At 42.3% G+C, this 13,784-nt stretch overlaps 1 protein-coding gene across 1 annotated transcript in view; it reads right to left on the bottom strand.

The window, feature by feature from the left end:
• Positions 1–5,003: 5,003 nt before the first annotated feature.
• The window catches only part of veph1 (ventricular zone expressed PH domain-containing 1), a 60,398-nt gene continuing 51,617 nt past the window's right edge, over positions 5,004–13,784 (bottom strand). Inside the window, 3 exon segments of the mRNA XM_060075772.1 lie at positions 5,004–9,335; positions 10,458–10,511; positions 13,349–13,488. Of these exon segments, the coding sequence (XP_059931755.1) occupies positions 9,153–9,335; positions 10,458–10,511; positions 13,349–13,488 (377 nt within the window). The 3' untranslated portion in view covers positions 5,004–9,152.

The raw sequence follows: 13,784 nt of genomic DNA, 5'->3' as shown, positions 1-13,784 counted from the left end.
TCACAAAGGTTATACTTGAATTTATAATTCGCATGAAATAGAGATAAGAAACTTCCAACAGAGGTCATCAACCGGACTTGAACCCGGGTCTCGAGGGGGTTAGGCAGAGTGCACCCCACTGCACCACTGAGGCGTTGATAATATACAATAATCAATCTTCAATAAAGAGGATATACATGACATTAAAATGTATGTGTGTATTTCTATTATTTCCCTAATGTTTTTTTTTCAAGACGACAAATAATAAACAACAGTGTTACCCCTTATGGTTTTTTTCATGACGACCAAAGAAAAACGACAGTGTTACCCCCTATGTTTCATTTGATAAAAACGACAGTGTTACCCCTCATGTTTCATTTGATAAAAACGGCAGTGGTACCCCTTGTGTTTTTCATGATGACTGATAAAAAACGACAGTGTTACCCCTTATATTTTTTTTCATGACGACCAATAAAAAACAACAGTGTTACCCCTTATGTTTTCTTTCATGACGACCAATAAAAAACAACAGTGTTACCCCTTATTTTTTCTTTCATGACGACCAATAAAAAACAACAGTGTTACCCCTTATGTTTTCTTTCATGACGACCAATAAAAAACAACAGTGTTACCCCTTATGTTTTTTTTCATGACGACCAATAAAAAACAACAGTGTTACCCCTTATGTTTTCTTTCATGACGACCAATAAAAAACAACAGTGTTACCCCTTATGTTTTTTTTCATGACGACCAATAAAAAACAACAGTGTTGCCCCTTATGTTTTCTTTCATGACGACCAATAAAAAACAACAGTGTTACCCCTTATGTTTTTTTTCATGACGACCAATAAAAAACAACAGTGTTACCCCTTATGTTTTCTTTCATGACGACCAATAAAAAACAACAGTGTTACCCCTTATGTTTTCTTTCATGACGACCAAAAAAAAACAACAGTGTTACCCCTTATGGTTTTTTTCATGACGACCAAAGAAAAACGACAGTGTTACCCCTTATGTTTCATTTGATAAAAACGAAAGTGTTACCCCTCATGTTTCATTTGATAAAAACGGCAGTGTTACCCCTTGTGTTTTTTTTCATGACGACCAAAGAAAAACAACAGTGTCACCCCCTATGTTTTATTTGATAAATATCGACAGTGTTTTCCCCTTATATTTATTTCATGACTGCCGATAAAAAACGACAGAGTTACCCCTCATGTTTTTTCCATGTTGACCAATAAAAAACAACAGTGGCACCCTTTTCGACATTTTTGCAGGGATCGGAACATGAGCTGTTTAGAGTGTTAACCTCCGAACTTAACAATGCACCAACAAGACACCGGTTAAAGTCAACACAAAGGTTATACTTTAATTTATAATTCGCATGAAATAGAGATAAGAAACTTCCAACAGAGGTCATCAACCGGACTTGAACCCCGGTCTCGAGGGGGTTAGGTAGAGTGCACCCCACTGCACCACTGAGGCGATGACAATACACAATAATCAATCATCAATAAAGAGGATATACATGACATTAAAATGTATGTGTGTATTTCTATTATTTCCCTGATGTTTTTTTTTTAAGACGACAAATAATAAACAACAGTGTTACCCCTTATGTTTTTTTTCATGACGACCAAAAAAAACAACAGTGTTACCCCCTTTATGTTTTTTTTCATGACGACCAATATAAAACAACATGGTTACCCCTTATGTTTTTTTTCATGACGACCAATAAAAAACAACAATGTTACCCCATATGTTTTTTTTCATGACGACCAATAAAAAAAGGAACAGTGTTACCCCTTATGGTTTTTTTCGTGACTACCAAAGAAAAACGACAGTGTCACCCCTCATGTTTCATTTGATAAAAACGACAGTGTTACACTGTCGTTTTTTATTGGCCGTCATGAAAAAAAACATAAGGGGTAACACTGTCGTTTTTATTGGTCGTCTTGAAAAAAAACATAAAAAAACAAAATAAATATAAGGGGAAAACACTGTCGATATTTATCAAATAAAAAATAGGGGGTGACACTGTTGTTTTTCTTTGGTCGTCATGAAAAAAAACACAAGGGGTAACACTGCCGTTTTTATCAAATGAAACATGAGGGGTAACACTGTCGTTTTTATCAAATGAAACATAAGGGGTAACACTGTCGTTTTTCTTTGGTCGTCATGAAAAAAACAATTAGGGGTAACACTGTTGTTTTTTATTGGTCGTCATGAAAGAAAACATAAGGGGTAACACTGTCGTTTTTATCAAATGAAACATAAGGGGTAACACTGTCGTTTTTATCAAATGAAACATAAGGGGTAACACTGTCGTTTTTCTTTGGTCGTCATGAAAAAAACCATTAGGGGTAACACTGTTGTTTTTTATTGGTCGTCATGAAAGAAAACATAAGGGGTAACACTGTTGTTTTTTATTGGTCGTCATGAAAGAAAACATAAGGGGTAACACTGTTGTTTTTTATTGGTCGTCATGAAAAAAAACATAAGGGGTAACACTGTCGTTTTTTATTGGCCGTCATGAAAAAAAACATAAGGGGTAACACTGTCGTTTTTATTGGTCGTCTTGAAAAAAAACATAAGGGGTAACACTGTTGTTTTTTATTGGTCGTCATGAAAGAAAACATAAGGGGTAACACTGTTGTTTTTTATTGGTCATCATGAAAAAAAACATAAGGGGTAACACTGTTGTCTTTGTCAAATAAAATATAAGGGGTAACACTGTCGTTTTTTATCAGTCATCATGAAAAAAACAAGGGGTAACACTGTCGGTTTTTTTCGTGACTACCAAAGAAAAACGACAGTGTCACCCCTCATGTTTCATTTGATAAAAACGACAGTGTTACACTGTCGTTTTTATTGGTCGTCATGAAAAAAAACATAAGGGGTAAGACTGCTGTTTTTTATTGGTCGTCATGAAATAAACATAAGGGGTAACACTGTCGATATTTATCAAATAAAACATAGGGGGTAACACTGTTGTTTTTCTTTGGTCGTCATGAAAAAAACCACAAGGGGTAACACTGTCGTTTTTTATTGGTCGTCATGAAAAAAAATGACAGTGTTACCCCTTGTTTTTTTCATGATGACTGATAAAAAACGACAGTGTTACCCCTTATATTTTATTTGACAAAGACAACAGTGTTACCCCTTATGTTTTTTTTCATGACGACCAATAAAAAACAACAGTGTCACCCCTTATGTTTTCTTTCATGACGACCAATAAAAAACAACAGTGTTACCCCTTATGTTTTCTTTCATGACGACCAATAAAAAACAACAGTGTTACCCCTTATGTTCTTTTTCATGACGACCAATAAAAAACAACAGTGTTACCCCTTACGTTTTTTTCATGACGACCAATAAAAAACAAGTGTTACCCCTTACGTTTTTTTCATGACGACCAATAAAAAACGACAGTGTTACCCCTTAGGTTTTTTTTCATGACGACCAATAAAAAACAACAGTGTTGCCCCTTATGTTTTTTTTCATGACGACCAATAAAAAACAACAGTGTTACCCAGGGACGCGGGAAGTGGGGGTGCTTAGGGTGCTGCAGCGGCCCCTGGCTGTAACTGCAAGTGAGAAAGTTTTCTGAACAAATCAATGCTTTTTTTTTGTTGTATAATTTTATCATACAACATGATTTTTCATTAAATTATTGACATCCACCCTTTTTATGATATTTATCATATTATCGGTACTATGCTGATTTTACATAAGCATGTTGGTGTTTAACATCTGTTGTAGTGAACATTCTAAAACTGGTGTAAAATGTTGCTGCCATATTAATAGACACGTTGAATGTTATCGTTTTGATTCTGGAATCCCGCACATAAACTGGTTGGCAAAAAAAGAGCAAAGACAGGCGGTTCACTTGACGGAGAAATCGACACCTTCCTCATATCAGACAACTCGTAAGTCTGGATGAAAATTAAGGCTTTCTATTATTGTCACTTTCCTTTGTAAACCTTTAGAAATAACCTCCTGAATCCTTGTTATAACGCTGTGTATAATCCCGGACCGCAACAGCTTGTCGGCATGTTGTTAGTGTGTGAAATTCAGCCCAGTATCAGCCGAGTTGACTCTAATTTCCACATTGTTTATTTGCTAACGTTTGTGAATAACAGTGGCTAGTTGGCAGAACTCTTTTTACACACCAGTAGAGTGTTTATCAGAGCGGATCCCTGAATGTGACGTCACCCCTCATCTCGTCTCTGTAAACAACGGATGTTGCGCAGCATTTATTATGACGTCATTAGGCCCATATAGATTCTCTCTCAGCACCCCCCCCTCGGACTGACTTCCCGCGTCCCTGTGTGGGGGTCACATTTTTTAGCATATGATGGGCCACCAGAAATTCCCAAACCACTGATACTCTGTTCTTGATTCAAGGATGGAATGGAGCAACCTTTTGGAGTCAGGATATAGTTATTAGTGTTAATGTGAGTTTGCCAGTGTGCCTATTGGGAAATCCACATAGAAGTCCCACTATTTCATAACATTTTCTAAAATCAGTTTAATGGCTACAATACTACCCAGTTGGGAAGCGTAAAGAAAAAACAGAGAGAGAGAGAAAGAGAGTTTAGTAAGATCCCAGGTTAGTTGTTGACTTGCCCATGTTGAGATGTAAATCAGCCGGGATTTTTGTTCAATTCCCCCCTTCTAGCGTTGTAGACGGGTTCCGCAAATCGTTAGTTAGCCATCTATTGACATCAATTTTATCCTAAACGCCTGTTTTCGCAGCTTTGTTTTTTCGTAGCCAGTTAAGCGCATAAAAAGTGCACACATAGTGGCTTTGTTACAGGCTGTGTAAAGTATAGGGCAGAATTCTGGAAATGCTTTCTAATGTTTGTCAACAGATGGCCAACTGCCAGATCTACACCAAGAGAGGAGGTGAGTTGAATAAAAATGAAGGCTGATTTACATCTCGACTTAGACGATGTCAACAATAAACCTGGGGTCTTAACAAACCGGCCAAATTCTTTAACATATGTTAATGTCGCCGTGTGTTCATTTGATTTGATTTTTAATGTTTAACAGGTAATTTGGAAGATCAACAAGGCAGCGTCATACATGCATACATATAAATCAGAAATGGACCACAATTTCATAGCCAAAATATATAACTATAACTTTAATTGTTTTCAATATAGAAGGAAGACAGACATTGGTATTCCAATCTGGTAAAAGTAATAGCTCTACATGTAAAAATAAATATTGACCTCATTAAAAAATCTAAACTGAAATCAACTGTTAGTAAAATGGCACTCTAAAGTTAAAAACATGACATATCTTTATGATTTCGTACACAAGGCTCTATGCTCACACCAACAACAGGACATTAATACTCTTGTCAATCACTTTCAGAATTAAATAGTCAGTGTTGATTCTTCAAATATTCAGTGTAACATATTTCCATTGGCAGTTTAGACGTCATTCTCTGCTTTCTATAGATAATCACATTGTGCTTTATTCTACTGAGAATACAGAGTTTCTTTCTACACAAGGAATAGACAGACAGGAAGACAGACAGGCTGACAGATTGATCCTATTTCCCATCTGGGATGGATAACGTATCTTGTCTAATCTTATTTTAGATAGATAGATAGGTAGACAGGTAGACAGATATACAAATATAGATACACCAGTGCATAACATCAGCCCTGTTTACACAGCTTTCGGAAAATTCATTTGGTAAATGGATGGTAAATGGACTGCATTTATATAGCGCTTTTTTATAACCAGAGGCCACCCAAAGTGCTTTATAATATTGCCTGACATTCACCCATTCATGCACACATTCACACTCCGACGGCGGCGTCAGCCATGCGAGGCGACAGTCAGCTCGTCAGGGGCTGTTAGGGTTGAGTGCCTTGCTCAGGGACACCTCAACACTCTAGGAGGCTCAAACTAGCAATCTTGCTGTTACCAGCCTACCTCCTGAGCTACATGCCGCCCATTTGAGCATGTTTCAGCAAAGGTTGACAGAATCAATCACATGAATGTGATTGACTTCCTATGTTCCATCAGGGATCAGAATCAATCACGTGAATGTGATTGATTCTGATCCCTGATGGAACATAGGAAGTGCTACAATAAGCCTGAAGTCAGCTTCATGCTACATTTGGAGCCGATGGGAGATGACCTCAACAAGGTTATGGGTGACCTGGCTTATAGCTCTTAGGGCAAATTGTATAAACAAATTGTTTATTTTACCCCGATCGCTGCCAGATGGTTCGGCTCTGCCGCATTGGGCGACGCAACGAGCCGGATCAGGGCCCCGTTGTTTAATGTTTTTTCAAAGAGCCTGTGGAAATACACATATGTGTCGGAAATATATCTGTACAAACACATTTGGATTAGTGGCCATAACTACAAACATGGAAGAACTTATTTATTCCTATTATTTTTTCTTTAGAAGAAAGATAAGCAAAATAAGAAAAGCTGAACCAATGGCTGGCCCTTCAATCAGGAAGTAGTATTTGTGCCAACGCTATCCGCCTGGCCTTCCATTCAACTTGGGCTGCATAGCCAGATGCACACATCTTTTAGATCAAGGGCCAGCAAAATAAATAAACAAGGGAGGTTGATACTGGGACTGAAGGGTATAAATTATATCATGTGTGAGACGAGGCAGCTCAACGCACACTGTTCTCTGCTGTGTGTGAAACGCCGGAAGGTTTCGCAGTGGTTGTCTCGTAAATTCGGACGGACCGCTGAGTCTTCATTTCAGCCAATCCCCAGGGTTTCAAACAAAAGGAGGACTACAACGCAACAATACAGGCATCTTTTATATATTCCTGCAAGTCCTGGTAAAAGTCGCGCCAACTGGGAGAGTGCAAGGAGGACGTATCGGATCCTGGGTTTGGCTCCTGAAGACGTAAAGCCCTTACGCTAATACGCCTTCCATCAGAACCCACAGAGCATGCTCAGTTTCCTCCTCAAAAATGAGCCCCAGAGGAAACCACCAATAACCTTGCTGCGGCCGAACTCCGGCTATTAAAGCAACAGTGTAGTCCATTCAAGGGCTTGTTATAGCAAGAGGCCTGGGTCACGCATCCTGTCTTTAAGAAAAGTCCAAAAATAGGCCACAACCATCATCAAGAGCGATGATGAGTAACAGAGATCCAAGCCTATCTAGTTTATGGCAGTGCTGTATGACATGTAGCCTCTTGGTTTTAAGTGGGCTTGGGCCAAATGCTTCCAGAAACAGGAGAGAGAAATGAGCCACTTGGAACAAGTAGGCTAAAGTTCTATTTTGAGGCCAGAGAACAAATACTGTGGACAGGTTTTGCCAATTGGATTAAAATAGAATACCATACTGTATTATAGCTGTAGTCACAATTGACAAAGGGTTTACGTTTTCAACTGGAAGCTGCTTGTCAAGGGCACACAGGTAACACATGCACACCCCCCCCACAACCCCCCCCCCCCCCACACACACACACACACACACACAACTACTGATCTGTTAGAGGAATGTTTATTAAGACAGAAGAGTTGTACTGCATCTTCCATCAAGTAAGCCAATCCCACTTAGAATTATTAGCATATTGTGACATTACTAAAACGAATAAATATCCAGTAGTGCCATAGGTCCTACATCGTATACACACCCAAACACACACATTGAAACTGATCCACACACACATAATGGAAAAAACACACACACAAACAGGCATGCACCCATGCACTGGCACTCACGCGCACACACACACACACACACACACACACACACACACACACACACACACACACACACACACACACACACACACACACACACACACACACACACACACACACACACACACACACACACACACGTAACCATTATTCGCTGTTTCCCCTCATCTGCTGTCCATTATGTGTGTCTTCATCTTCCCCACAGCGCCCAGAGCGGGTGCATGCTGCTTAATGTGCATGACTTATTGCTACATGTTGAGAGTCTGCATGAGGCCCACTGCCTCCACTAGACCCTAATTTCTTAGAGGAAACTCTTATTGCTTCGTGCAAAACATTGTGTCCAGCGGGCCAACGTTTCGGAACACAGCAAGCACAACGGACTCCCACAGCTACTGTTGGACAGCTTCAGAGGTCACCAACGTGAATGTCCCGGAGATGCATTAGTGTCGTCGAGGTGCTGAGGGGATCCCACGCGGCTTCGCCTTAAACTGGATCAACATGTTGCTGCTTTCCGCGCTTCCATGGAGCTATCATCGTCTAATGTGACACCGTACCTCTGCCCAAGTCAAACAAACACAGAGCGCACACTGCATCGCTCCGCTGCGGATTCACTGGCCAGGATCTGCACTGGTGAATCATCGTGACGAACACATATTGGCCCGTTGTGTGCATCTGTATCTGTATTTGTCATTTCAAGGGGTTGATTATGGTGAACATTATATTGCTGATTTATATACTCCTGACAAGAGTTCATGATCTTTTTGCGATATGGTTCAATTGCTTATTGTGCAAAGTAGTATTTGGCGTCCTATTGTATTCTCTTTGTATTGTGTGTGTGTGTATGTGTGTGTGTGTGTGTATGTGTGGTCGGTGTTTTTGTGTATGTGAATGTGTGTGATAGAGAGTATGGGTGCGTGCGAGTTCCTGCGTGGGAACATTGGCATACGTCCGTATGCTGTTTTCAAAATAACAAATTTAGCCTCTTTTAACTTTGCTGCGAGTTGTTTATGAATACTTGAATTAATCTCCCTCCCGCACATTGCCACAAACAACTCTGCATGTGGGTAACGTCTCTGTGCATGTGCGTTTGTGTTCACAGTTTGTTATGGTTCCATCAATGTAAAGCAGTGTGTGAGCGACATTCTCTGAGACCGGTCAGACAGGAGTGGGTATCGTTCATGTGTAATTCAATTAGTATTCATCATCTGTCCACTCTAACTCCCGTGAAGTCACATGTTGTTTCCATACAACCCAGGGGCAACAACAACAGGGTTCTTAGAGAAACGAGAGGCAATTCAACACTTCTTGATCATAGCTTCAAAAACAATCCCTCTTTTACTATAAGAATAATTCCCAAACGCACGCTGGACTTTTTTCCCCAAGAGGACCAAAATAAATCCCCTTTGGGCAGCGGGTGGCGTTACCCCAGATGGCCGCAACTCAGAGACGGGTCCTAGCGGTTTGCCCGTCCGTTACAGGTAGGTGGTGGCCTCTCGGTTCTCTCTCTCGCGGGCCTGGGCCACGGCCACGTTGATGCACTGCAGCCACTCCTCTGCGTGCTTTTCGTCCTGGGCCTTCAGCACGTACGTCTTGCTGTCGGTGAAGATCTCGAAGGCGCGCGGCAGCCCCCGATCCCGCCGCTTCCTGGCCACCACCTGGGGGTGTAAAACAGAGTGGGAGGGGCTGGATGAGAGAATGACTGGAGTCTCTGTTAACAATCTGATGGCAGACTAGATAATCAATAATCTGATGTCTGACATCAGACTAGATGAATGATCTGATGTCCGATGGCAGACTAGATTAATAATCTGAGGTCTGGTAGCAGACTAGATTAATGATCTGATGTTTGATAGCAGACTAGTTGAATGATCTGATGTCTGATGGCAGACTAGATTAATAATCGAGGTCTGATAGCAGACTAGATTAATGATCTGATGTTTGATAGCAGACTAGATGAATGATCTGATGTCCAATGGCAGACTAGAATAATGATCTGAAGTCTGATAACAGACTAGTTTAATGATCTGATGTCTGATAGCAGGCTAGATTAATAATCTGATGTCTGATAGCAGACTAGAATAAGGATCTGAAGTCTGATAACAGACTAGTTTAATTATCTGATGTCTGATAGCAGACTTGATTAATAATCTGAGGTCTGATAGCAGACTCGCACAATTTGGTCAACGGGAGGTTTCACTTCGTTTTCCACCAATGACGTTGCTCGAAGCAAGGTCTGTGACCGTGTAATTGCAGCTTCCGGCGGGTCAAAGCAAAACGTGATATGTCTGGAAAGGTTTTCAATCAACACTGTGAGGACCGGCCACTGTAATAATACGGTTATTATAATCCCCTTCTGAAAGCTTCCTGGCTTGAGTGATGGAGCGTTTCTTCTGTAGCATATCACAACAGGAAACGAGGCGTCACTCAGCCCCCTGCCAGTTCTGGATTCTGGCCCAGACTCTAAACCGTCTCCCCCGGAAATTCTGCTATAGCATAGTAGGGCTGCTGTTTCTAATGAGACAGCGGAGAGCAACTTGTCTCGTCTAGAAAAGCCCGGGTGAGTTGTCTGCATTATACATACAACCCTTCGACGTAATAGGACCCTGAATATGACGGAAAATGGATCCCTCTGGAAAAATGACATCACAGACACAAATCTGTTTGTGCACCGATGTAAAGGTGCCTGGTAACGATATACTGGGTGGGAAACGGCAGACTGCAGTCTGTTATCGACGGATTGTCCTCAATATGTCAGGCTTTTCTCAACTGGTTCTTACCTTGACACTCTGCACCTTGCTGAGTTCAATGGGGATGTCTTCCAGCTCATCTTTCTGCAGGGAGAAGATCAAGACATACATAGCAGATAAGGCTTATGAGAAACAAAAGGTGGAGAACGGAGCACATATGGAGCTCATATTTTCTCCCAAAAAGAAACCGACCTGAACTGAATGGGGTTTGGCAGTAGGTTAGCTCAACTTTTATTTCGATCATGTAAAAGCCCAGTTTAAAAAAGTGCAAAAATAAGGAAAAATACAAATAAATATAGCATGAATTAACTGATAAATGTCTCCAAATGACATATGGTTATTATCTCAAATGTGCATTGGAATGATGCAGTCCTTAATGCTAGTGTGACTTGAGACCCTGTTTAAGACTTCGTTAAGGACAGGGGGAATAGGGGTTTATTTAAAACGTGCTGGAGAAGGCACACAGAGTGGTTGCCAAGCATTTGGCATTTAGAGTTGGAATAACATTTATTACAAGTGAGATGTCCCAAAGCCTAGAGAAAAGACGGGAGTTTTGTTCACATTTCAAATGACAACATTTCAAAAGTTAACAGATTGATTACGGATATGGTAATCAAATATCGAAACATTAAGATATGTTTAATGTCTTAATGCATAATAACTTGTCACATTTGCATGATGCCATCTCATTCAATCAGACCCTAATAACACATCTTTACGTCTCTAGGTGTGCAAACATGCCTCCCTCTCTGTGATGTGCATTCAGATTCCCATTTCTGTCATGTAATTCCTGCAGGGACTTATTTCCAGTATGCCTTCAACATCCAGCTACAGTGACCTCCGGTTTAACGCTTCATTCTGTACCGTTCCCTCCAGAGACGGGGAGCTGTTGTGTCCCGGGACCGGAGCGTGAACACTGAGGTTTATTGTCATTTGTTGCCAAGGAAGGAAGTGCTAATAGCCCTGGCGCAGGCTCACAAGGTGGCCCGGTAATAAGGACTGGGATTGTCTGTGTGTGTGTGTGTGTGTGTGTATACCGAGCTCCTTTTAGCGCTAGGCTTTTGGTTTATTTACCCACATCCTCTCCTGTTGTTGCTGCAGAGGGTCTTGAAAAGCTTTCAGAAGCCTGAGGTCATGCACATGTGTTCCCCACTGGAGGGCGAAGCCCTGGCTAGGGTCGTTGCTGTCAAGCACACAGAGACCAGGCTAGACCAGGACAGACCTTTATATCTGCGGTACCATCAATTGTCAGGGAGGATAAAACTGTATACATAAAGCTCAGACTCCCATTGTACTGCTTGGTACTGCTTGAGACCCCCCCCCCCCACCAAAGAACCCCAGGGTTTGAAGCCAGGGCCAAGGGAGTGTCTCTAAGCAAAGCACACTAAATCTATATTAGGCTCCAGAGCTCCGATTTGTAGCACGTTGAGCCCCTCGTCAAAGTCCTAGTCGGCATCAACGGAAGTAAACACGCACACAAAACACGTAAGCATGCACGTACACAAACAAACACACACACACACAATCCCGTGCTTGCGACACACAAACTCACACGTGCACGCACGTGCACAAACAAACACGTCACATGGGGACAACCCTAGGGGTCTAAAGTTATGTGAAAATAGACCCGCAAACAACTAACGCAACATTAGCTTCAATCATTCCGAATTACACCAAAAATTCTTCTGTTATTATTCAATTTGAGACAGAATAACACAGCATTGTTTGCTAAATCACTCACTCACTCAATATACGGGTGTTAGGTGAGGTCTTACACAACATGCAAGCCCCCCCCCCCCCCCCCCCCCCCGTCCATAGACCCACTCTCCAAAGACTCTGAGACAAACAAAAGACTCAAGTCCTTCCAGATCTGCGGGCCTTCATGGGGGGGTGGAGGGCTACCATCTGGAGGAGCAGGACAAAGCCTATTGTGTGGAGTGAGACATGATTCCCGGACCTCTATTTATACAATCATTAGAAACATATTTCCCTGATTCCCAGGTAGTCTCTTTGGCCCCCTGGAGAATCACAACCATGGAGCTTGTGGTGTCTGGGCTTCTTTCCCCCTTTTGTGCTGCCTCTCTCCCCCTGGGTTTCGGTGGATGATTACGGTAATATGTCCCTGGCAGAACCAGAGGACCCTCCCCGTTTGGCTGTGGATACGGTATGGAGATGGTCGTGTAGTGATCAGAGCGAGGGGTTGTTTCAAAGAGAGGCATACTCCCAAGAAATCTGAATGCGCTTACAAACACATGCACACACAAACACGTGTGAACACACACACACACACACACACACACACACACACACACACACACACACACACACACACACACACACACACACACACACACACACACACACACACACACACACACACACACACACACACACACACACACACTATACCTTCGTAACATATTTCTTCATGAAGCACGGGCTACTTTGAGATGTTTGCACTTTCCGCTCCCTGATCTCCTGCCAAAGCCCTCGTCCCGTGGCCGGTTAGTTATCACAGTCTGCTTCACTGACCTCTCTGGTGCACGGGCACACATCACAAGGTGCCGTCTCCTACCGTTCACCCGCTCGCCGCTCACCGTGTGTGTGTGTGACCGAACGTGGAGCAGGGGGAGAATTCACCCGGACACGCACGTGCAACGACATACATAAACTATGTGTGTCTGCTCTCCCCCACTTGTGTGTGTGTCCCATCGATCACATCGATTACCCCTGTGAGTGTACCTTTTTCTTTTCTTTTTATTTATGAGTGTGTGAGTGAATGAGTGAGTGTGTGTGTATGCGTGTCTCTGTAGGTGTGTGTGTTTACGCGTTTGTGTCTGTGTGTGTGTGTTTATGTGTGTGTTTGTGTGGGTGTGTATGTGTGATCTTCCACCAGGGGTTGTAAAAGGGCAGCGACGTACGGATTTGCCGGATTTGCGAAACAGGAGCTGGTTTCCTGCCAGGGTGAAGTACCGGGTCTTCCAGCGCTTGATGAACTTCCAGCGAACCTGCTTCTCCTTCAGCCGGCCCTCCATCAGAGGCTGGCCCTCCTGGTTCACAACTACAAGGACACACACACACACACACACACACACACACACACACACACACACACACACACACACACACACACACACACACACACACACACACACACACACACACACACACACACACACACAGCATGACATAACTGACACATGTACACAAGAGTAAAATATCATAATGAATACAAAATACTACTCTCATGGTCCGTGTACATTGTATATTTGGTCAGGGACAGGAACCCCGACCCAGGGGGCCAGCGGAAACGTCCGAATACCATGGGCCCGGGTTTATCAGGAACCCAGACCCCAA

The sequence above is a fragment of the Gadus macrocephalus genome, chromosome 16 (assembly GCF_031168955.1).
Source record: "Gadus macrocephalus chromosome 16, ASM3116895v1".
Classification (NCBI taxonomy): domain Eukaryota; kingdom Metazoa; phylum Chordata; class Actinopteri; order Gadiformes; family Gadidae; genus Gadus; species Gadus macrocephalus.
The sequence above is the reverse complement of the archived record's forward strand: the minus strand, read 5'-3'. Positions and strand labels throughout refer to the sequence as shown.